General features: G+C 43.1%; 1 protein-coding gene across 1 annotated transcript in view; it reads left to right on the top strand.

Annotated features, from left to right (window-relative positions):
* The first annotated feature begins 1,485 nt into the window (after nt 1-1,485).
* LOC125782471 (NACHT, LRR and PYD domains-containing protein 3-like) overlaps nt 1,486-22,219 on the top strand; it is a 55,929-nt gene continuing 35,195 nt past the window's right edge. The window contains exons 1-3 of the mRNA XM_049466667.1: nt 1,486-1,548; nt 16,088-16,277; nt 16,444-18,214. Coding sequence (XP_049322624.1) covers nt 16,139-16,277; nt 16,444-18,214 — 1,910 coding nt within the window. The 5' untranslated portion in view covers nt 1,486-1,548; nt 16,088-16,138. The remainder of the gene's footprint in view (nt 1,549-16,087; nt 16,278-16,443; nt 18,215-22,219) is intronic.

Raw genomic sequence — 22,219 nt, 5'->3', positions numbered from 1 at the left:
ATTCTGGTTGTTTAAAAAAAAAAAAAAAAAAAAAAATATATATATATATATATATATATATATATATATTACTATTAATAATATTAATATAATAGATTTTAATATAATATATGTTTACAACAAGTAGAAGTAAAAAAGGATTAAATGTTTTTAAATAGATTAGATTTTTGATTATTTGTTTAGTCATATGTCTCTTTATGAGTATTTTATCAATGCTGAAGTACATCCTTTTGTAATTAAAATTTCAGAATATGTAAAATGTTGATAATTACAACACAGTTCTATGTTTTTTGAGCTCGCTGTTTCGGGGAGGAGTCAACAAAGACGTTCTTTAAACTTGTTCGTTAATTTTCACTTTGCGAAGCTCTTTGGGAAACACTCGCAGAACTGGCTCGTTCTTTACTCCCGTCATTCGTTAGTTCGTTGGTTATTCGCTAAGATTGATCATTTTCAGGAAACCCACCCCTGGACCATAGAAACCTACTAAAGGTTTAAAAACACCCTTTTATACTCAGAAAATTCTAGAAAGTTCTAATTCAGAAAACCTTACAACCAAGCTGAGATGTTTACAATAAAGTAAAAAAAGTTTCCTCTATCCAAATTCTGATGCATTCCTAATTCCAGCGTCCCATGTTGGCTTTATCTCCCCTCAAACGTACAAGTATATACTAGTATTTTAATTGACATCACTAATAAAAAAATAGAATGGCATTTTACATTTCTTACATTCATTATTTTATGTACATTTGAATATCCACTATAAGAACTTAAGAAGAACAAGTGCAATTAATCACAGACTATTGTTGTGATTAATCAGATTTTTAAATCTTTTTCGATTGACACCACTACTTTTGACATAACTGCATATAGATCAGTTCAAATGCATACAGCAAATGTACATTAAAGAGTCAACTTTATCCATTTCAGTGAAATATAGTGTTTTGTTTATTAATAAAAAAAAGAAATATAATTCATTTTTACATAGTATATTTCTGCTATTTTTGGCACACAGACCCAGAAGCAGCCAATCAGATAAAAATAGTTAGATTTGGTAACTATGGTTAGCCTGGTTGTAGGCATATGATACAATTGTTGCTTTGCCTTTATCATATTGTTTTTTTTTTTTTTTTTACCTTTTTGCACTCAAAATCAAATGACTCAGGGGCAAAAACATGTAATCAGGAAATCCTTAATTACTACATTTACATTGCATTTCTGAACTTGTATCATGGTTACGGGTTTATAAAATATGTGTTGTCATGTTGAATGATGTGTGTGTTTGTGTTTTTGCAGCTTGTGTTTAATTTGCAGTGCGTTGAGTTTTCTCTGCTACTGTATTATGAAGGTCTCAGCTAAGAGTCTAGAGTCTAGCTTGTACTTTGCTGTATATTTTTTCTCTATATGCTTGCTGTCAGTATTTTAATGTCTAATAATCTAAAATCTAAAAAGACTGTACTGAAAATATCTTATTTTTACTGCAGAAAGACAGCTGGGACAGGTGACAAGCTTCAAAAGAAGATTAAAGACCATCTAAAGCACATTTTACATGTAAGTGTATTTTGTAACACTATGTAAAAATCTGTAATCATTTCACACATGCCCTCAAGGCTGGTTTGTGGATTAAACTCAGGTTTTGGCGATTTTGATGGTACATCCTCATTGGAATTTTTTACATTTTGTCTTTTCAGCAAGCAATACAAACAAGCAGGAACAACAAAATAATAATGCTCTAAATATAATGAAACAAAGCTGTGTGCAAAGGCCTCAGCAATACATCATTAATCCATTTAATGTTCTATCATAATTTTTGTCCATTAATACAGATTTTTTTGTAAAGAATATCTGATGTTTGAGCAATATGTATACAACTTAACAATTAATAAGAAGTTTTGAATTGCTCAATTAAATCACTGTAAATATAAAAAAGGCTAATAAATAGTGCCGAAAACCAATGAATTGTAAATCAAATTGAGATCCACTGTTAACTTGACTAGAACTAAAACATGATCAGAACTAAAGGATTATATTGATTACATGTATGACATTATTTTTGGAAATTTTGGAAATTAATAAGACTTTGCTTATTGTAATTTACAGTGGTGCTTTGTTTTATGCTTTGTACTTTGTTTTTAAATGCATAAATTTGACCTAAAAATAGAGCTAGTCATTAGTTATTTAGGAAAATTGTAGTATTAGGAAACAACCACTGACAACATTTCTCCCAAGTTACAAATACAAATATTGTCATTTAGAGTTATTTATTTGTAGAAAATTTAAAATAAGGTACAGTGCTTTCAAAACTTAAATGATGCATAGAAAACTATTTCATATTTATTTAGAAACAATAATGTTGTAAGAGTTCAAAAATCAATATTTGGTGGAATTACCCTGATTTTTAATCACAGCTTTCATGCGTCTTGGCATGCTCTTTCACACTGCTTTTGGGTGACCTTAGTCCACGCCTGGCACCAAAAAATCAAGCAGTTCCGCTTTGTTTGATGGCTTGTGACCAACTTACATCTTATATGATTATATTCAAAGGTTTTTCAATGGGGTTCAGTTCTGGAGATTGACCATCAATTTATTTGAATATCAGTCAGCAACCGCAGGATGACATCAAGTGATTTATAAAAATAATGGCAATTGGCAGCTGGGATGATGTGCATGGAAAGAACAATTTAAAACAATCTCTTAGAGGTAGGACTTAAAAAAAGGACCTTCTTCAATGAGAAGCAAAGAAGAGCCAAGCTGAAGTTTGTAAAAGATTTGGACTATAGAGGACTGTAGTAAGATCATCTTCTCTGATGAGGCGAACAAGCCACAGTGTCTTGCTCCCCCTGTAAAATTTGTTGGACGGTCAGGATGCTTTAGCAAGATTGGAATTGGGCAGTTTGTTCTTTCTGAGTGAAGCATGAATCAAGCCGCAGACAAGATTATCCTGGAAAAACACTTGCTTCCTTCTGCTCTGGCAATGTTTTCCAACTGTGAAGACTGTTTTTTTCCAGCAGGACAATGCTCCATGTCGCACAACAAAATCAATTAAGGTGTGGATGAAGGACCACCAGATCAAGACCCTGTCATGGCCAGTCCAATCTCCAGACCTGAACCCCATTGAAAACCTATGGAATGTAATCAAGAGGAAGATAGATGGTCATCAAACAAAGCCATTAAACAAAGCTGAACTGCTTGAATTTTTAAGCCAGGAGTGGCATAAGGTTACCCAAAAGCAGTGTGAAAGACAGAAAAATTCTGAACTCTTCCTTAGATAACACTAGTGTTGTTGTTGTTTCTAAATGAACATGAACTTGTTTTCTTTTAATTATTCAAGGTCTGAAGCACTGCATCTTATTCGTTAATTTGACCATTTCTCATTTTCTGCAAATAAATGCAAAATTATAATATTATTATTTGGAATTTGGAAGAAATGTTGTCAGTAGTTTATAGAATAAAACCACAATGTTCATTTTACTCAAACAAATACCTGTAGATAGTTAAATTAGAGAAACTGATTATTTTGAAGTGGTCTCTTAATTTTTTTCAGAGCTGTATCTTTGAGTCTTTGTTTTCAGTATCTGATCTGATTGTAGGGGTTGGGGTCTGGTCAAGGGCTCCTCTGGCCACCAGGGGGAGGCCTCGAGCCACTAATCTGGGCTGATTTGCTTTACCTGGGTTTTCCTCATATAAACGCAGAGATTCAGTTGCTCGGTGCTGGATCTTTGAAGCTCGTGTGTGCGAATCTATGCCTGTTTCGAGCAGGCCTCGGCTCTTTTCTCTTACCCCACGGCAAGTGCCATTTTCCACTCTTTTCTTTGAGTGAGACTGGGCAGCATAGCCGACTTCTCGACTCCGCTGTCCTTCTCTGTCCTCTCTCTCGAGTCTGGTGGAGCCAGCACTGTGTGCTCTCCCACTCTCCCTCAAGCCTTTGTGTCTGTGTGTGTGTGTGTGTTCTCCCTTGCTGACGCTCAGCGCCACTGTTTTGGGGTTCCCACCTGTTTCTGGGTTTACACCCATTTTCGGGGGTCCTGTCCGTTCTTGTTAGAACAGCACTCCATCCCCCTCCTTACAGAAAGATCCAGCCAGATCCTGCTCTTGTGAGTCAGAGAGCCACTATTGGGAGGCATGAGCTCACCTTGCAGCAAATTCTTTCTCAGATGCAGAGTCTGATTACTTTAATCTCCCAAGCCCCCCCACATCCCGCACAACTGGTTCCTCAGGTGCCTGTGCCACCCCAACCAAAGAGACCTGCAGCCATATCAGCCCCTCGTGGGCGATATGGCCCAAAAAAAAATCTCAGATTTTCGATTTAAATCGATTTTCTCCTACTAAAGATCAAATTAAAGATGATAAAGAAATGGTTAAAAACTAGTTTTTATTTATTTAGTTTTCACTTAAATGTCACCTTTGTGGTTAAAGTGCAACCAGAAACAAGCAAAGGTACAAGTTTAGGTACTGACACAATGCACCCTCAAACTTAAAAAATAAATAAATAAACCCACCCTGTAAAAACAAATAGAAAGAAATAAAATGGTGCCCTTTTGATAAAACTTACAAAATAGAAAACAAGTACAATTTAATATGCTATTAAGTAAAGACTTTTCCCCCATTGGGCTTGAATTGCAAAACAAAGTTTTAAATAAGTGCCAGTGTTCTATAAAATGAGATCTTTTCTCATGAAAAGCTAATTGCTAATTGCTCCGTTTTTAGGCACAAGCTCCGCCGTCATGTTGTGTGTGTGTGGAGCGGTGCGCAGGAGAGAGGGAGCGGGGCTAAGCTCACTCTGAAGTATAGGAGCCCAAAGGGGCTCAGAGAAAATCGATTTTCATAAAAACACATCGTCCTTAACTGTAAATTCGAATTAATCGATAAAATCGATTGGCATACATAGTCTCCATTCTCACAGGCAGGGCCTTAGCCTGGGCCACCCCAATGCTAGAGCACTGTTCTCTCTGGAGCTGGGAAAGGTTTTCCACCAGACTCGCTCTATTACTATGCATGTCTGTTTCCACTCTGAGCAGATGCTGCTCTACATCAGTGCTCCTGACCTTCAGTTGGTTTTGGGCTTTCCCTGGCTCCAGGGACACAATCACTGCATTGATTGGCTGTCTCTGTCGGTCCTGTCTTGAGGACCAGCCTGCCAGGTTTCTTGCCTGCAGCCACGTAAGGTACCTCAGGAAGCTAACACCGACCCCGGGAATCTCAAACACATGCCTATGGAGTACTGGGATCTTGGGGAGGTATTAAGTAAACAGCAGGCAGAGCTACTGCCCCCACACTGTCCTTACAATGTTGCCATAGACCTCCTCCCTGGCACTATTCCACCCAGGTGTAGGCTGTTCTCCCTGTCAGCGCCAGAACTCCAGGCGATGGTGGACTATATTTAAGAACCCCTTGCTCTTGGATTCATTGGGCCATCTACGTCCCCAGCCAGAACAGGGTTCTTCTTTGTGGGGAAGAACGATGGGGCCTAAGACCCTGCATCGATTGTAGAGGTCTGAACAAAATAACCATTAAGGATTGGTACCCATTGCCCCTAATGACCTTGGCCTTTGAGGCACTGCAGCAGGCTTCTATCTTTACCAAACTGGACCTGCGCAGTGCTTACAACTTGGTCCATGTCAGATAGGTGGACGAATGGAAAACGGCGTTTATCACCTTATCCGGCCACTATGATACCTGATAATGCCGTTTGTGCTGATGAACGCACCTGCCGTCTTCCAGAGGTATATCAGTGAGGTCCTTAGGGAAGCTTTGGACAGGTATGTGTTTGTCTACCTAGACGATATCTTGATTTACAGCAAATCGGTAGACAAACACGTCGCCCATGTCCGGTGGGTCCTCCGGTTACTTTTTTTGGAGAACCACCTGTTCATGAAGCAGTGTTCCATGCACAGACGATTTCTTTCCTTGGATTCATGATCTCTCACGATACTCTGCGCATGAACCCGGCCAAGATCAAGGCAGTGGAGAACTTGCTCCAGCCTTCCTCAGTGCTTCTTGTCCAGTGCTTCCTCAGCTTCACCAACTTCTTCCGTCGCTTTTTGAGAAATTTCAGCACAGTAGCTGCTCCATTGTCTGCCCTGACAGGAAAAAAACTGTAGGGCAATTCAAGTGGCCCACTGAAGCCCAGGAAGCATTCAACAGCATCAGACGCCTGTTGGTTACTGGACCAGTTCTCCAGCTGCCAATCCAGATTTTCCATTTATAGTGGAAGTAGATGACTCTGAAGTGGGGGTGGGTGCGTTCCTGTCCCAGCGGTCAGATCCTGGCCAGTGACTGCACCCATGCTTGCACTTCTCTCATCACCTCACCCCGGCCAAGAAGAACTATGACATTGGTGGCCGTGAGTTGTAAACCTTGCGCTGGAGGAGTGGAGACATTGATTGAACAGCACTCCACCCCCCTCCTTACACTGATACTGTGGACTGTTAAACAATTTGCTCTTGCTTGGATCTTTGATGGTCACCCGCTCCTAGGGAGGGTAGTAATGGTCTTGACAGTGGACTGGTGGGGTCCATCACTTTATGGGGCCATCACTTTACTTTTACTCTGTTCAGTGAACAGAGCACACAGTGAGTGAATGGGAGCATCAGTACATTCAATGAATGGAGCACACAGCGAGTGAACAGGAGTGTCAATATGTTCAATGAGCGGAGCACACAGTAAGTGAATGGGAGCGTCAGTACGTTCAGTGAACGGGAGCGTCAGTACGTTCAGTGAACGGAGCACACAGTAAGTGAACTGGAGCGTCAGTATGTTCAGTGGACGGAGCAAACAGTGAGTGAACGGGAGCATCAGTATGTTTAGTGAATGGAGCACATAGTGAGTGAACGGAAGCATCAGTACATTTAGTGAATGGAGCACAGAGTGAGTGAACGGGTGCGTCAGTACGTTCAGTGTACGGAGCACACAGTGAGTGAACGGGAGCGTCAGTATGTTCAGTGAACGGAGCACACAGTGAGTGAATGGGAGCGTCAGTATGTTCAGTGAACGGAGCACACAGTGAGTGAATGGGAGCATCAGTACGTTAAGTGAATGGAGCACAGAGTGAGTGAACGGGAGCGTCAGTACCTTTAGTGAACAGAGCACAGAGTGAGTGAACGGGAGCGTCAGTATGTTCAGTGAACAGAGCACACAGTGAGCAAACGGTAGCATCAGTACATTTAGTGAATGGAGCACAGAGTGAGTGAACGGGAGCGTCAGTACGTTTAGTGAATGGAGCACAGAGTGAGTGAACGGGAGCGTCAGTACCTTTAGTGAACAGAGCACACAGTGAGTGAACGGGAGCGTTAGTACGTTTAGTGAATGGAGCACAGAGTGAGTGAACGGGAGCGTCAGTACGTTTAGTGAATGGAGCACAGAGTGAGTGAACGGGAGCGTCAGTACGTTTAGTGAACAGAGCACAGAGTGAGTGAACGGGAGCGTCAGTATGTTCAGTGAACAGAGCACACAGTGAGTGAATGGGAGCATCAGTACATTCAATGAATGGAGCACACAGCGAGTGAACAGGAGTGTCAATATGTTCAATGAGCGGAGCACACAGTAAGTGAATGGGAGCGTCAGTACGTTCAGTGAACGGAGCACACAGTAAGTGAACTGGAGCGTCAGTATGTTCAGTGGACGGAGCAAACAGTGAGTGAACGGGAGCATCAGTATGTTTAGTGAATGGAGCACATAGTGAGTGAACGGAAGCATCAGTACATTTAGTGAATGGAGCACAGAGTGAGTGAACGGGTGCGTCAGTACGTTCAGTGTACGGAGCACACAGTGAGTGAACGGGAGCGTCAGTATGTTCAGTGAACAGAGCACACAGTGAGTGAATGGGAGCATCAGTACGTTAAGTGAATGGAGCACAGAGTGAGTGAACGGGAGCGTCAGTACCTTTAGTGAACAGAGCACAGAGTGAGTGAACGGGAGCGTCAGTATGTTCAGTAAACAGAGCACACAGTGAGCAAACGGTAGCGTCAGTACATTTAGTGAATGGAGCACAGAGTGAGTGAACGGGAGCGTCAGTACGTTTAGTGAATGGAGCACAGAGTGAGTGAACGGGAGCGTCAGTACCTTTAGTGAACAGAGCACACAGTGAGTGAACGGGAGCGTTAGTACGTTTAGTGAATGGAGCACAGAGTGAGTGAACGGGAGCGTCAGTACGTTTAGTGAATGGAGCACAGAGTGAGTGAACGGGAGCGTCAGTACGTTTAGTGAACAGAGCACAGAGTGAGTGAACGGGAGCGTCAGTATGTTCAGTGAACAGAGCACACAGTGAGTGAACGGGAGCGTCAGTACGTTTAGTGAATGGAGCACAGAGTAAGTGAATGGAGCACAGAGTGAGTGAACGGGAGCATCAGTAAGTTTAGTGAATGGAGCACAGAGTGAGTGAACGGGAGCATCAGTACGTTTAGCGAATGGAGCACAGAGTGAGTGAATAGGAGCGTCAGTAAGTTTAGTGAACGGAGCACACAGTGAGTGAACGGGAGCGTCAGTACGTTTAGTGAATGGAGCACAGAGTAAGTGAACGGAAGCATCAGTACATTTAGTGAATGGAGCACAGAGTGAGTGAACGGGTGCGTCAGTACGTTCAGTGTACGGAGCACACAGTGAGTGAACGGGAGCGTCAGTATGTTCAGTGAACAGAGCACACAGTGAGTGAATGGGAGCATCAGTACGTTAAGTGAATGGAGCACAGAGTGAGTGAACGGGAGCGTCAGTACCTTTAGTGAACAGAGCACAGAGTGAGTGAACGGGAGCGTCAGTATGTTCAGTGAACAGAGCACACAGTGAGCTAACGGTAGCGTCAGTACATTTAGTGAATGGAGCACAGAGTGAGTGAACGGGAGCGTCAGTACGTTTAGTGAATGGAGCACAGAGTGAGTGAACGGGAGCGTCAGTACCTTTAGTGAACAGAGCACACAGTGAGTGAACGGGAGCGTTAGTACGTTTAGTGAATGGAGCACAGAGTGAGTGAACGGGAGCGTCAGTACGTTTAGTGAATGGAGCACAGAGTGAGTGAACGGGAGCGTCAGTACGTTTAGTGAACAGAGCACAGAGTGAGTGAACGGGAGCGTCAGTATGTTCAGTGAACAGAGCACACAGTGAGTGAACGGGAGCGTCAGTACGTTTAGTGAATGGAGCACAGAGTAAGTGAATGGAGCACAGAGTGAGTGAACGGGAGCATCAGTAAGTTTAGTGAATGGAGCACAGAGTGAGTGAACGGGAGCATCAGTACGTTTAGCGAATGGAGCACAGAGTGAGTGAATAGGAGCGTCAGTAAGTTTAGTGAACGGAGCACACAGTGAGTGAACGGGAGCGTCAGTACGTTTAGTGAATGGAGCACAGAGTAAGTGAATGGAGCACAGAGTGAGTGAACGGGAGCATCAGTAAGTTTAGTGAATGGAGCACAGAGTGAGTGAACGGGAGCGTCAGTACGTTTAGTGAACAGAGCACACAGAGAGTGAATGGGAGCGTCAGTACGTTTAGTGAAAAGAGCACACAGTGAGTGAACGGGAGCGTCAGTACGCTTAGTGAATGGAGCACAGTGAGTAAACGGGAGCGTCATTATGTTTAGTAAATGGAGCACAGAGTGAGTGAACGGGAGTGTCAGTACGTTTAATGAATGGAGCACAGAGTGAGTGAACGGGAGCGTCAGTACGTTTAGTGAACAGAGCACACAGTAAGTGAACGGGAGTGTACGGAGCACACAGTGAGTGAACGGGAGCGTCAGTATGTTCAGTGAACGGAGCACACAGTGAGTGAATGGGAGCATCAGTACGTTTAGTGAATGGAGCACAGAGTGAGTGAACGGGAGCGTCAGTACGTTTAGTGAATGGAGCACAGAGTGAGTGAACGGGAGCGTCAGTACCTTTAGTGAACAGAGCACACAGTGAGTGAACGGGAGCGTTAGTACGTTTAGTGAATGGAGCACAGAGTGAGTGAACGGGAGCGTCAGTACGTTTAGTGAATGGAGCACAGAGTGAGTGAACGGAAGCGTCAGTACGTTTAGTGAACAGAGCACAGAGTGAGTGAACGGGAGCGTCAGTACCTTTAGTGAACAGAGCACACAGTGAGTGAACGGGAGCGTTAGTACGTTTAGTGAATGGAGCACAGAGTGAGTGAAAGGGAGCGTCAGTACGTTTAGTGAAGGGAGCACAGAGTGAGTGAACGGGAGCGTCAGTACGTTTAGCGAATGGAGCACAGAGTGAGTGAATAGGAGCGTCAGTACGTTTAGTGAACAGAGCACACAGTGAGTGAACGGGAGCGTCAGTACGTTTAGTGAATGGAGCACAGAGTAAGTGAATGGAGCACAAAGTGAGTGAACGGGAGCATCAGTAAGTTTAGTGAATGGAGCACAGAGTGAGTGAACGGGAGCGTCAGTACGTTTAGTGAACAGAGCACACAGTGAGTGAACGGGAGCGTCAGTACGTTTAGTGAAAAGAGCACACAGTGAGTGAACGGGAGCGTCAGTACGCTTAGTGAATGGAGCACAGTGAGTTAACGGGAGCGTCATTACGTTTAGTAAATGGAGCACAGAATGAGTGAACGGGAGCGTCAGTACGTATAATGAATGGAGCACAGAGTGAGTAAACGGGAGCGTCATTACGTTTAGTAAATGGAGCACAGAGTGAGTGAACGGGAGCGTCAGTACGTTTAGTGAACAGAGCACACAGTAAGTGAACGGGAGCGTCAGTATGTTCAGTGAACAGAGCACACAGTGAGCAAACGGTAGCATCAGTACATTTAGTGAATGGAGCACAGAGTGAGTGAACGGGAGCGTCAGTACATTTAGTGAACAGAGCACAGAGTGAGTGAACGGGAGCGTCAGTATGTTCAGTGAACAGAGCACACAGTGAGCAAACGGTAGCGTCAGTACATTAATGAATGGAGCACAGAGTGAGTGAACGGGAGCGTCAGTACGTTTAGTGAATGGAGCACAGAGTGAGTGAACGGGAGCGTCAGTACCTTTAGTGAACAGAGCACACAGTGAGTGAACGGGAGCGTTAGTACGTTTAGTGAATGGAGCACAGAGTGAGTGAACGGGAGCGTCAGTACGTTTAGTGAATGGAGCACAGAGTGAGTGAACGGGAGCGTCAGTACCTTTAGTGAACAGAGCACAGAGTGACTGAACGGGAGCGTCAGTACGTTTAGTGAATGGAGCACAGAGTAAGTGAATGGAGCACAGAGTGAGTGAACGGGAGCATCAGTAAGTTTAGTGAATGGAGCACAGAGTGAGTGAACGGGAGCGTCAGTACGTTTAATGAATGGAGCACAGAGTGAGTGAACGGGAGCGTCAGTACGTTTAGTGAATGGAGCACAGAGTGAGTGAACGGGAGCGTCAGTACGTTTAATGAATGGAGCACAGAGTGAGTGAACGGGAGCGTCAGTACGTTTAGTGAACAGAGCACACAGTAAGTGAACGGGAGCGTCAGTATGTTCAGTGAACAGAGCACACAGTGAGCAAACGGTAGCGTCAGTACATTTAGTGAATGGAGCACAGAGTGAGTGAACGGGAGCGTCAGTACCTTTAGTGAACAAAGCACACAGTGAGTGAATGGGAGCGTTAGTACGTTTAGTGAATGGAGCACAGAGTGAGTGAACGGGAGCGTCAGTACGTTTAGTGAATGGAGCACAGAGTGAGTGAACGGGAGCGTCAGTACGTTTAGTGAACAGAGCACAGAGTGAGTGAACGGGAGCGTCAGTACGTTTAGTGAATGGAGCACAGAGTAAGTGAATGGAGCACAGAGTGAGTGAACGGGAGCATCAGTAAGTTTAGTGAATGGAGCACAGAGTGAGTGAACGGGAGCATCAGTACGTTTAGCGAATGGAGCACAGAGTGAGTGAATAGGAGCGTCAGTAAGTTTAGTGAATGGAGCACACAGTGAGTGAACGGGAGCGTCAGTACGTTTAGTGAATGGAGCACAGAGTAAGTGAATGGAGCACAGAGTGAGTGAATGGGAGCATCAGTAAGTTTAGTGAATGGAGCACAGAGTGAGTGAACGGGAGCGTCAGTACGTTTAGTGAAAAGAGCACACAGTGAGTGAACGGGAGCGTCATTACGTTTAGTAAATGGAGCACAGAGTGAGTGAACGGGAGTGTCAGTTCGTTTAATGAATGGAGCACAGAGTGAGTGAACGAGAGCGTCAGTACGTTTAGTGAACAGAGCACACAGTAAGTGAACGGGAGCGTCAGTACGTTCAGTGTATGGAGCACACAGTGAGTGAACGGGAGCGTCAGTATGTTCAGTGAACGGAGCACACAGTGAGTGAACGGGAGCATCAGGATGTTTAGTGAACAGAGCACACAGTGAGTGAATGGGAGCGTCAGTACGTTTAGTGAATGGAGCACAGAGTGAGTGAACGGGAGCGTCAGTACCTTTAGTGAACAGAGCACAGAGTGAGTGAACGGGAGCGTCAGTATGTTCAGTGAACAGAGCACACAGTGAGCAAACGGTAGCATCAGTACATTTAGTGAATGGAGCACAGAGTGAGTGAACGGGAGCGTCAGTACGTTTAGTGAATGGAGCACAGAGTGAGTGAACGGGAGCGTTAGTACGTTTAGTGAATGGAGCACAGAGTGAGTGAACGGGAGCGTCAGTACGTTTAGTGAATGGAGCACAGAGTAAGTGAATGGAGCACAGAGTGAGTGAACGGGAGCATCAGTAAGTTTAGTGAATGGAGCACAGAGTGAGTGAACGGGAGCGTCAGTACGTTTAATGAATGGAGCACAGAGTGAGTGAACGGGAGCGTCAGTACGTTTAGTGAATGGAGCACAGTGAGTAAACGGGAGCGTCATTACGTTTAGTAAATGGAGCACAGAGTGAGTGAACGGGAGCGTCAGTACGTTTAATGAATGGAGCACAGAGTGAGTGAACGGGAGCGTCAGTACGTTTAGTGAACAGAGCACACAGTAAGTGAACGGGAGCGTCAGTATGTTCAGTGAACAGAGCACACAGTGAGCAAACGGTAGCGTCAGTACATTTAGTGAATGGAGCACAGAGTGAGTGAACGGGAGCGTCAGTACGTTTAGTGAATGCAGCACAGAGTGAGTGAACGGGAGCGTCAGTACCTTTAGTGAACAAAGCACACAGTGAGTGAACGGGAGCATCAGTACGTTTAGTGAATGGAGCACAGAGTGAGTGAACGGGAGCGTCAGTACGTTTAGTGAATGGAGCACAGAGTGAGTGAACGGGAGCGTCAGTACGTTTAGTGAACAGAGCACAAAGTGAGTGAACGGGAGCGTCAGTATGTTCAGTGAACAGAGCACACAGTGAGTGAACGGGAGCATCAGTAAGTTTAGTGAATGGAGCACAGAGTGAGTGAATAGGAGCGTCAGTAAGTTTAGTGAACGGAGCACACAGTGAGTGAACGGGAGCGTCAGTACGTTTAGTGAATGGAGCACAGAGTAAGTGAATGGAGCACAGAGTGAGTGAACGGGAGCATCAGTAAGTTTAGTGAATGGAGCACAGAGTGAGTGAACGGGAGCGTCAGTACGTTTAGTGAAAAGAGCACACAGTGAGTGAACGGGAGCGTCATTACGTTTAGTAAATGGAGCACAGAGTGAGTGAACGGGAGTGTCAGTTCGTTTAATGAATGGAGCACAGAGTGAGTGAACGGGAGCGTCAGTACGTTTAGTGAACAGAGCACACAGTAAGTGAACGGGAGCGTCAGTACGTTTAGTGAACAGAGCACACAGTAAGTGAACGGGAGCGTCAGTACGTTCAGTGTATGGAGCACACAGTGAGTGAACGGGAGCGTCAGTATGTTCAGTGAACGGAGCACACAGTGAGTGAACGGGAGCATCAGGATGTTCAGTGAACAGAGCACACAGTGAGTGAATGGGAGCGTCAGTACGTTTAGTGAATGGAGCACAGAGTGAGTGAACGGGAGCGTCAGTACCTTTAGTGAACAGAGCACAGAGTGAGTGAACGGGAGCGTCAGTATGTTCAGTGAACAGAGCACACAGTGAGCAAACGGTAGCATCAGTACATTTAGTGAATGGAGCACAGAGTGAGTGAACGGGAGCGTCAGTACGTTTAGTGAATGGAGCACAGAGTGAGTGAACGGGAGCGTCAGTACCTTTACTGAACAGAGCACACAGTGAGTGAACGGGAGCGTTAGTACGTTTAGTGAATGGAGCACAGAGTGAGTGAACGGGAGCGTCAGTACGTTTAGTGAATGGAGCACAGAGTAAGTGAATGGAGCACAGAGTGAGTGAACGGGAGCATCAGTAAGTTTAGTGAATGGAGCACAGAGTGAGTGAACGGGAGCGTCAGTACGTTTAATGAATGGAGCACAGAGTGAGTGAACGGGAGCGTCAGTACGTTTAGTGAATGGAGCACAGTGAGTAAACGGGAGCGTCATTACGTTTAGTAAATGGAGCACAGAGTGAGTGAACGGGAGCGTCAGTACGTTTAATGAATGGAGCACAGAGTGAGTGAACGGGAGCGTCAGTACGTTTAGTGAACAGAGCACACAGTAAGTGAACGGGAGCGTCAGTATGTTCAGTGAACAGAGCACACAGTGAGCAAACGGTAGCGTCAGTACATTTAGTGAATGGAGCACAGAGTGAGTGAACGGGAGCGTCAGTACGTTTAGTGAATGCAGCACAGAGTGAGTGAACGGGAGCGTCAGTACCTTTAGTGAACAAAGCACACAGTGAGTGAACGGGAGCGTTAGTACGTTTAGTGAATGGAGCACAGAGTGAGTGAACGGGAGCGTCAGTACGTTTAGTGAATGGAGCACAGAGTGAGTGAACGGGAGCGTCAGTACGTTTAGTGAATGGAGCACAGAGTGAGTGAACGGGAGCGTCAGTACGTTTAGTGAACAGAGCACAGAGTGAGTGAACGGGAGCGTCAGTATGTTCAGTGAACAGAGCACACAGTGAGTGAACGGGAGCGTCAGTACGTTTAGTGAATGGAGCACAGAGTAAGTGAATGGAGCACAGAGTGAGTGAACGGGAGCATCAGTAAGTGTAGTGAATGGAGCACAGAGTGAGTGAATAGGAGCGTCAGTAAGTTTAGTGAACGGAGCACACAGTGAGTGAACGGGAGCGTCAGTACGTTTAGTGAATGGAGCACAGAGTAAGTGAATGGAGCACAGAGTGAGTGAACGGGAGCATCAGTAAGTTTAGTGAATGGAGCACAGAGTGAGTGAACGGGAGCGTCAGTACGTTTAGTGAAAAGAGCACACAGTGAGTGAACGGGAGCGTCATTACGTTTAGTAAATGGAGCACAGAGTGAGTGAACGGGAGTGTCAGTTCGTTTAATGAATGGAGCACAGAGTGAGTGAACGGGAGCGTCAGTACGTTTAGTGAACAGAGCACACAGTAAGTGAACGGGAGCATCAGTACGTTTAGTGAATGGAGCACAGAATGAGTGAATGGGAGCGTAAGTACATTCCGTGAACCGAGCACAGAGTGAGTGAACAGGAGCGTCAGTACGTTTAGTGAATGGAGCACACAGTGAGTGAACGGGAGCATCAGTACGTTTAGTGAACAGAGCACACAGTGAGTGAACGGGAGCGTCAGTACGTTTAGTGAAAGGAGCACACAGTGAGTGAACGGGAGCCTCAGTACGTATAGTGAATGGAGCACACAGTGAGTGAACTGTAGCGTCAGTACGTTCAGTGAACAAATCACCCAGTGAGTGAATGGGAACGTCAGTGTGGAGCGATCTCTCATCATGTGGTGCCACCCATAATGGCAGTAAATATAATAAATTCTGAAAGTTTTTTTTTTTTTACTTTGTATCAGTTGTGCATATTAGAAGCTGATTGAGACATTATAGAATAAAAATATGAGATTAAAAACCCTAAGTAATGCAAACACTTAGTTTATAAACATGTTTCACTACTGAGAACTTGTAAAATGTTGGGCAGATTTAGGAAATTGATTTAATAAATCAAAGATAAATCATGGTCACATTATTTTGTTTAAGGCTACAGTCAATTTATCTGCCTGAAAAAGAAAATAAATCACTATCAATTTGTGTATGAATTTTTCTGTATGCTACATTCTTAACAGTTAAACAAATGCAAAAGCTATTTTTGTTTTTATGATTTTAAAAATTGCCTTCTTTGCCTTTACCTTTTTTATGAAGGAGCTTGAAAAAAGAATACATGGATTCATAAAACAAGAGCTTGAAATCTACATGACACATCTAATGAAAAGGAACATAAAAAATAATGATGTGGAGAAAGACACTTGGAATTTGAAACAGGGAGTTCTGAATATGACACAGTACTTCCTGAAGAAAATGAACCATGAAGATCTTGCTGAGGCTCTACAAAGTAAGTGGATAACAGATCTAATAAATATGGATATGCTTCTATTTTCCTTAATGTTCATTTTGCATGTTTGCTCATTATATTACATAGTCACTAAATTACTTAACAAGGACTGTTAATATTTACCCTGTAATGCTCTCTAATAGCTGTGTTTATTAATTTTGATTAGAAGAACTGACTGGAATTCAAGAGCATGCACTCAAATGTAAACTGAGTGAAAAGTGTCGGCATGTTTGTGAAGGAATTGCACATCAAGGAGAGTCTACCATCCTGAATAAGATCTACACAGACCTGTACATTACTGAAGGTGCTGCTGGACAGGTAAACAAACAACATGAAGTGAGACTTATCCAAAAAAACAATGTAAAAGCAGATGCAGGTCAGCTTCAGCAAGATGTACAGATCGAATGCAAGAACATGTTTGAACCTTTACCTGAACAAGACAGGCCAATCAGAACTGTTCTGACACAGGGAGTTGCAGGAATTGGAAAATCAATATGTGTGCAGAAGTTCATTTTGGACTGGGCCGAAGAAAAAGAATACAAGGACATCCAGTTCACATTTCCACTTCCTTTCCGGGAATTGAACTTGAAGAAAGGACGTCAGAGTTTGATGGACATCATCTGTTTTTTCTTCCCAGAGACAGAAGGGCTAAGATTAACTGATCAGCACAATGTCATGTTCATTCTTGATGGACTGGATGAATGCCAACTTCCTTTGGCATTCCAGAAAAATGACAGTATAAATAATGTCTCTGAAGCAGCTCCACTGGATGTTGTACTAACAAACCTCATCAAGGGAAATCTGCTCCCCTCAGCTCAGATCTGGATAACCACTAGACCAGCAGCAGCCAATAGAATCCCTGCAGAGTGTGTTCACCGAATGACAGAGCTGCGTGGCTTCAATGATCAGCAGAAGGAGCAATACTTTAGAAAGAGAATCAGTGATCAGGTTATGGCCAACAAAATAATTGACCACATTAGAGAATCTAGGAGCCTGTACATCATGTGCCATATCCCAGTCTTCTGTTGGATCTCGGCCACTGTGCTTAAAAAAATTCTGGAAGAAACAGAGAGTGAGGAAACCCCAAAGACACTGACGAACATGTACACATGCTTTCTGATCTTTCAGGCAGTGCAGGGAAATGTGAAATACACAGGAAAGAATGACTTTGACATCCCGTGGGACAAAGAGGCCATTCTGACACTAGGAAAACTGTCTTTTCAACATTTGGAAGAAAGCAATCTGATCTTCTATATAGAAGATCTAGAAGAATGTGGAATTGACCCCAGTAAGATACTGACATGCTCAGGACTGTGCACTCAGGAGACTGTTAGATTTCTCGGTACAGTTTTCAGCTTTGTTCATCTAAGCATTCAGGAGTTCCTTGCTGCTGTGTTTGCATACTTATCACTCAGAAATGACAACAGGAATGTTTTTAAACCACAGTCCACATCACAGGAGAGCAAAACTACAGAGCTCATTGATTTTCTCAAGACTGCAGTAGACAAGGCTTTGGAGAGTGACCATGGCCATCTGGACCTCTTCCTTCGCTTCCTTCTGGGTCTCTCACTAGAGTCTAATGAGAAGCTCATCCGAGGTCTGTTGACTCAGACAGGAAGTAGTTCTGACTGCAGAAAGGAAATAGTCGAGTACATCAAGATAAAGTTTAAGGAAAATCCCTCTCCAGAGAGATCCATCAATCTGTTCTACTGTCTGAACGAGTTAAACGATGATTCTCTTGTGAAAGAGATTCAAAGTTACATGAATTCAGGAAGTCTCTCTGAAGCTAAACTCTCACCTGCTCAGTGGTCAGCTCTGGTCTTTGTGCTGCTGACATCTAAAGAGAAGCTGGATGAGTTTAATCTAAAGAAGTTCATCAGATCCGAGGAGTGTCTTACCAGACTGTTACCAGTGGTTAAAGAAGCCAAAACTGCTCTGTAAGTAACATCTAATTACACAAATCAGTACCGTATTTTTCGGGCTATAAGGCGCACTTAAAATACTTATTTTTTCCCAAAAATCGTCATTGCGCCTTATAATGCAGTGCGCCTTGTGTATGGTTTTGGAAGTGTTTACTGATCTCGATTTTATCTGGTACACGGCGCTCTGTTGTGCAGAATTCCTCACCCACGCCAGAAAAAGATCCCCCTCTTGGGCTAGCGCGCGGTTACCTTTGACTGCCGTACTGCCTCTCGGCTGTGGCTCAGGGTAGCTAGTTTCCACTGTAGCTCCGTGGCCAGAACAAGGTGCCGGTAAACTTTCCTTTCCACCCATTCTGGGGTAATAGCACAAACTGTTTCTTTTTAGCGCCCACTTCTAAGTAAAGTTAACCTCTTAACACGCGCTGGCCCACCGGCGGGCCAGAAATATTTAATATTTCATAACTGGCTGTGTTTCTGAATAGTTATGAACAGTTACAGGTTCAATATAGACACCCAATATACCATTTTAAAGCTTAGAATCTCTGCTTTTGAGCTATTTAGCCTATTCAGCGGAATATCCTTTCAGAAAAGAAACATTTAGGGCGAAATATGCCTTGGTTATGATTTTAATAATTCATAACTCTCATATTTGCGTTTATCGTTCGTCCATATTTCATCGAATGCGGTCATGTCATACACCATTCCAACCGTCTGGCTCTCCGGATTCCAGAACTGTGCTTTTACTGTAGGATGTATGTTTCATGAATTAGAGCTGCGTCAGAGCGCATGTTTCCAGTAATAAAAGGCTCTCATTTTGTCCTGGGGTAACCTCCGGTCACTGCCGCCACCCCCCGAACACACACCCGCGCTCAGCCACAGGTCCTACCTTCAAAACGCGTCCAGACTAAAGAGAATCCATCAATCCAGTCTCCTGTAATCCACAGTTATATCCAAACAGCGCTGGAAATCACTTCATCCAGAAATGAAACTTATCCAATCTTTATCTCTGTTTTAAAACCGTTTTATTCACCGAATTCGGCACAACACGCTATTATAGTCAGAAGCCTCGCGGAGTAATGCGGTACTTGCTGTGCTTCAACATAATATTATGGTCTGTCGGAGCGTTGCGGCTACCATTGTCAGGAGCGTCGCGGAGTAATACGTACTTGCTGTGCTTCAACATAATATTATGGTCTGTCGGAGCGTTGCGGCTACCGTTGTCAGGAGCGTCGCGGAGTAATACGTACTTGCTGTGCTTCAACATAATATTATGGTCTGTCGGAGCGTTGCGGCTAAGTTTCATTTAGTGCGCCTTATAATCCAGTGCGCCTTGTGTATGGACTAACACTAAAAATAGACCGTTCACTCATCGTGCGCCTTATAATACGGTGCGCCTTATAGTCCGAAAAATACGGTAATATGTTTATTATCTAATTGTATCTTGTATTTTATTGAGGTCAGTTAAAATACCAGGTCATGTCATGATGATAACCAATTCCATTTAATAGATAAATAATTAAAATGCTAAAATGTATTCATTAAACCAGGCACAATTATTTCCCACCAGATCTCCTGAGTCTTCTGGGAAGTAGTGGTGCTTATAAAAGCAGACATCACAGCAGTTGCAAGACAATTGCAGTGACTTCTCTGTTAATACAGACATTCGATACATTTTGATTTCACCATGTTGTAACATTTGTTTATACAGTTCCCATCATTTTAGGACACCATAATGTTAGGGCACAGCAGTGATAATATATTTATGCTATACTGAAAGAGGATTCAGAAACTACTGATGGTCTTCCTTGACCTACCTTTTTCAGTTCAGTCAGGTTTGATGGTCTCTGAGCATGGACAGCCCACTCTAAATCACAGCACAGATTTTCAAGAATATTCAGGTCTGAAATGATCATTCCGGAACGTTGTACTTGTTCCTCCACATGAACGCTTGCGTTCAGGGTTGCGTTCAGGGTTGTTGTCTTGTTGAAGTATGCAGCCCCGCAGCAACTTTGTCACTGATTCCTGATCATTGTTCTCAAGAATCTTCTGATATTGACTGGAATCCATGCAACAATATTCCCACAATATATGCGACAACACAGCTTTCTAATACAAACACTTGCTCCCCACAGTAAAATTTGGTGGTGGTTTCATCATGCTGTGGGGCTGTGGGGCCACTTGGCCTGCCACTTCAGGCCTTAACTAGAACTGTACCTGTGGTTTTCCATTTCCTCACTATGTTCCTTACGGTGGAAACTGACAGCTAAAATCTCTGAGATAGCTTTTTGTCCTTCCCCTAAACCATGACGTTGACAGTTGTATCGAGGCTTCCATGTTGCCAATGTTCAGAGAAGATGCAAAAAAGAGAAAAACTTGCAATTGGCCACCTTAACCCTTTCTCATAATTGGATTCACCTGTGTAATTAATTTTGTGTTCCAATAATTGGTGCTAAATGTATTCATAAAATGACAAGGGTGCCCCAATTTATACACCTGCATAATTTTGTATAAAAATTTTATTGCACACTTTCTGTAAATTATATAACCTTTCTTTCACTTCTCAAATGAAGGGAAGTGTCTCTCTAGAAGTTCAGAAATATGATATTTAGGTCATCTTTAGTATTTCTTCAAACAGACCATTGCACTTCTTACACTGAGTGCAATACAGTTAACTTAAACTAAATATGAACACAATCCCATTATATATATATATATAAAAGGTATATTCCAGATACAACATTTAATTGATGTCCTACATTTTAGAAAACCTGGCCAAGCAAGAGATGTTAATGCAATGTGACCAAGCCTGTGGGGGGAAGGCAATTTGGGTACCCTATAAAATTACCTTACAATGACACATGTTCTTGTACTAAGTAGGAATGTTTCAGGCTATTAATCACTATAAGTTAACTGTTACTGTGTGGAATGCAGTTTTTCACACACTGTTCCGAAAACACACCTGAATAATCATGAATAAAAATGGGAAGCCAAATGTTGTGATTTTGACATGGTGTTACCAAAATGTGTGCAATCACACCTAAATTAATTAAAGTCTTAAATTGCTTGCTTGAATTTTACTGTGGGGCAGTAGACCATGTCAAGACAAATGTCTGTCTCAAATTGTTACAGATGAGAAGGATGGACGGAAGTGCAGAAATATATATATATATATATATTTATTACATAAATAAATTAGTAAACTAATAAACCAAACAAACAAACAAGATAAACCAAAGTTACACTGAATACAAAACTACAGAAGACTTAAACTAGAAAACAGGAACCTAACAAACAGCATGAGACAATAAACAAACCTGACAAGACTACGAACGGCAAACAAACCAACAAAGGACTAGACAAGGAAGACTTGAAACAAAGGGGCTTATATACACGAGGAGGGAACAGGAAACTGGAAACACCTGAGGATCAATCAAGAGGGGGCGGGGTTACAAATAACTAATGACATGGTGGGGCTAGGGCGGAGACAGGACCAAAACACAACAGTAAGCACATGGCTGGGAAACACATGACAGGTAAACAGAGGGCAGGATCACATGGGACCAAATGAGGGATAAACACAAGACAGACATGGGCTAAACTGTGACACAAACATAATGGAGTCGACTATATGTTAATTTGCATTTTATGCACGAATTGAAAATGATCTCATGTGGTCACTTGAGGACCCATTTGAATAAAATGTTTTTTTTTCTGATGCTTAGTATCATTTAATTATGGGTGTAATAAAATATCAACATTGGATATTGATATTTTGTTTTGCAATACTGTATATATTTTTAAAAATCAGAATTGACTATAATTATTAGTTAACCTGTTCATTTTGTGTTGTGTTGAAATCCATCCATCTAGATATCAGTGTTCTACTCCAAAATCCCACTGTTATGACTAGATAAAAAGTAAATGTTTTTTTTACTTGAATTTTATAAATATGATGGTGTGTTTTCATACTACAACCTTTTATATTATGAGTTAAACACTGGCAATATATTGCCTTGGCTA

The sequence above is a fragment of the Astyanax mexicanus genome, chromosome 17 (assembly GCF_023375975.1).
Source record: "Astyanax mexicanus isolate ESR-SI-001 chromosome 17, AstMex3_surface, whole genome shotgun sequence".
NCBI classification, from domain to species: Eukaryota; Metazoa; Chordata; class Actinopteri; order Characiformes; family Acestrorhamphidae; genus Astyanax; species Astyanax mexicanus.
The sequence above is the reverse complement of the archived record's forward strand: the minus strand, read 5'-3'. Positions and strand labels throughout refer to the sequence as shown.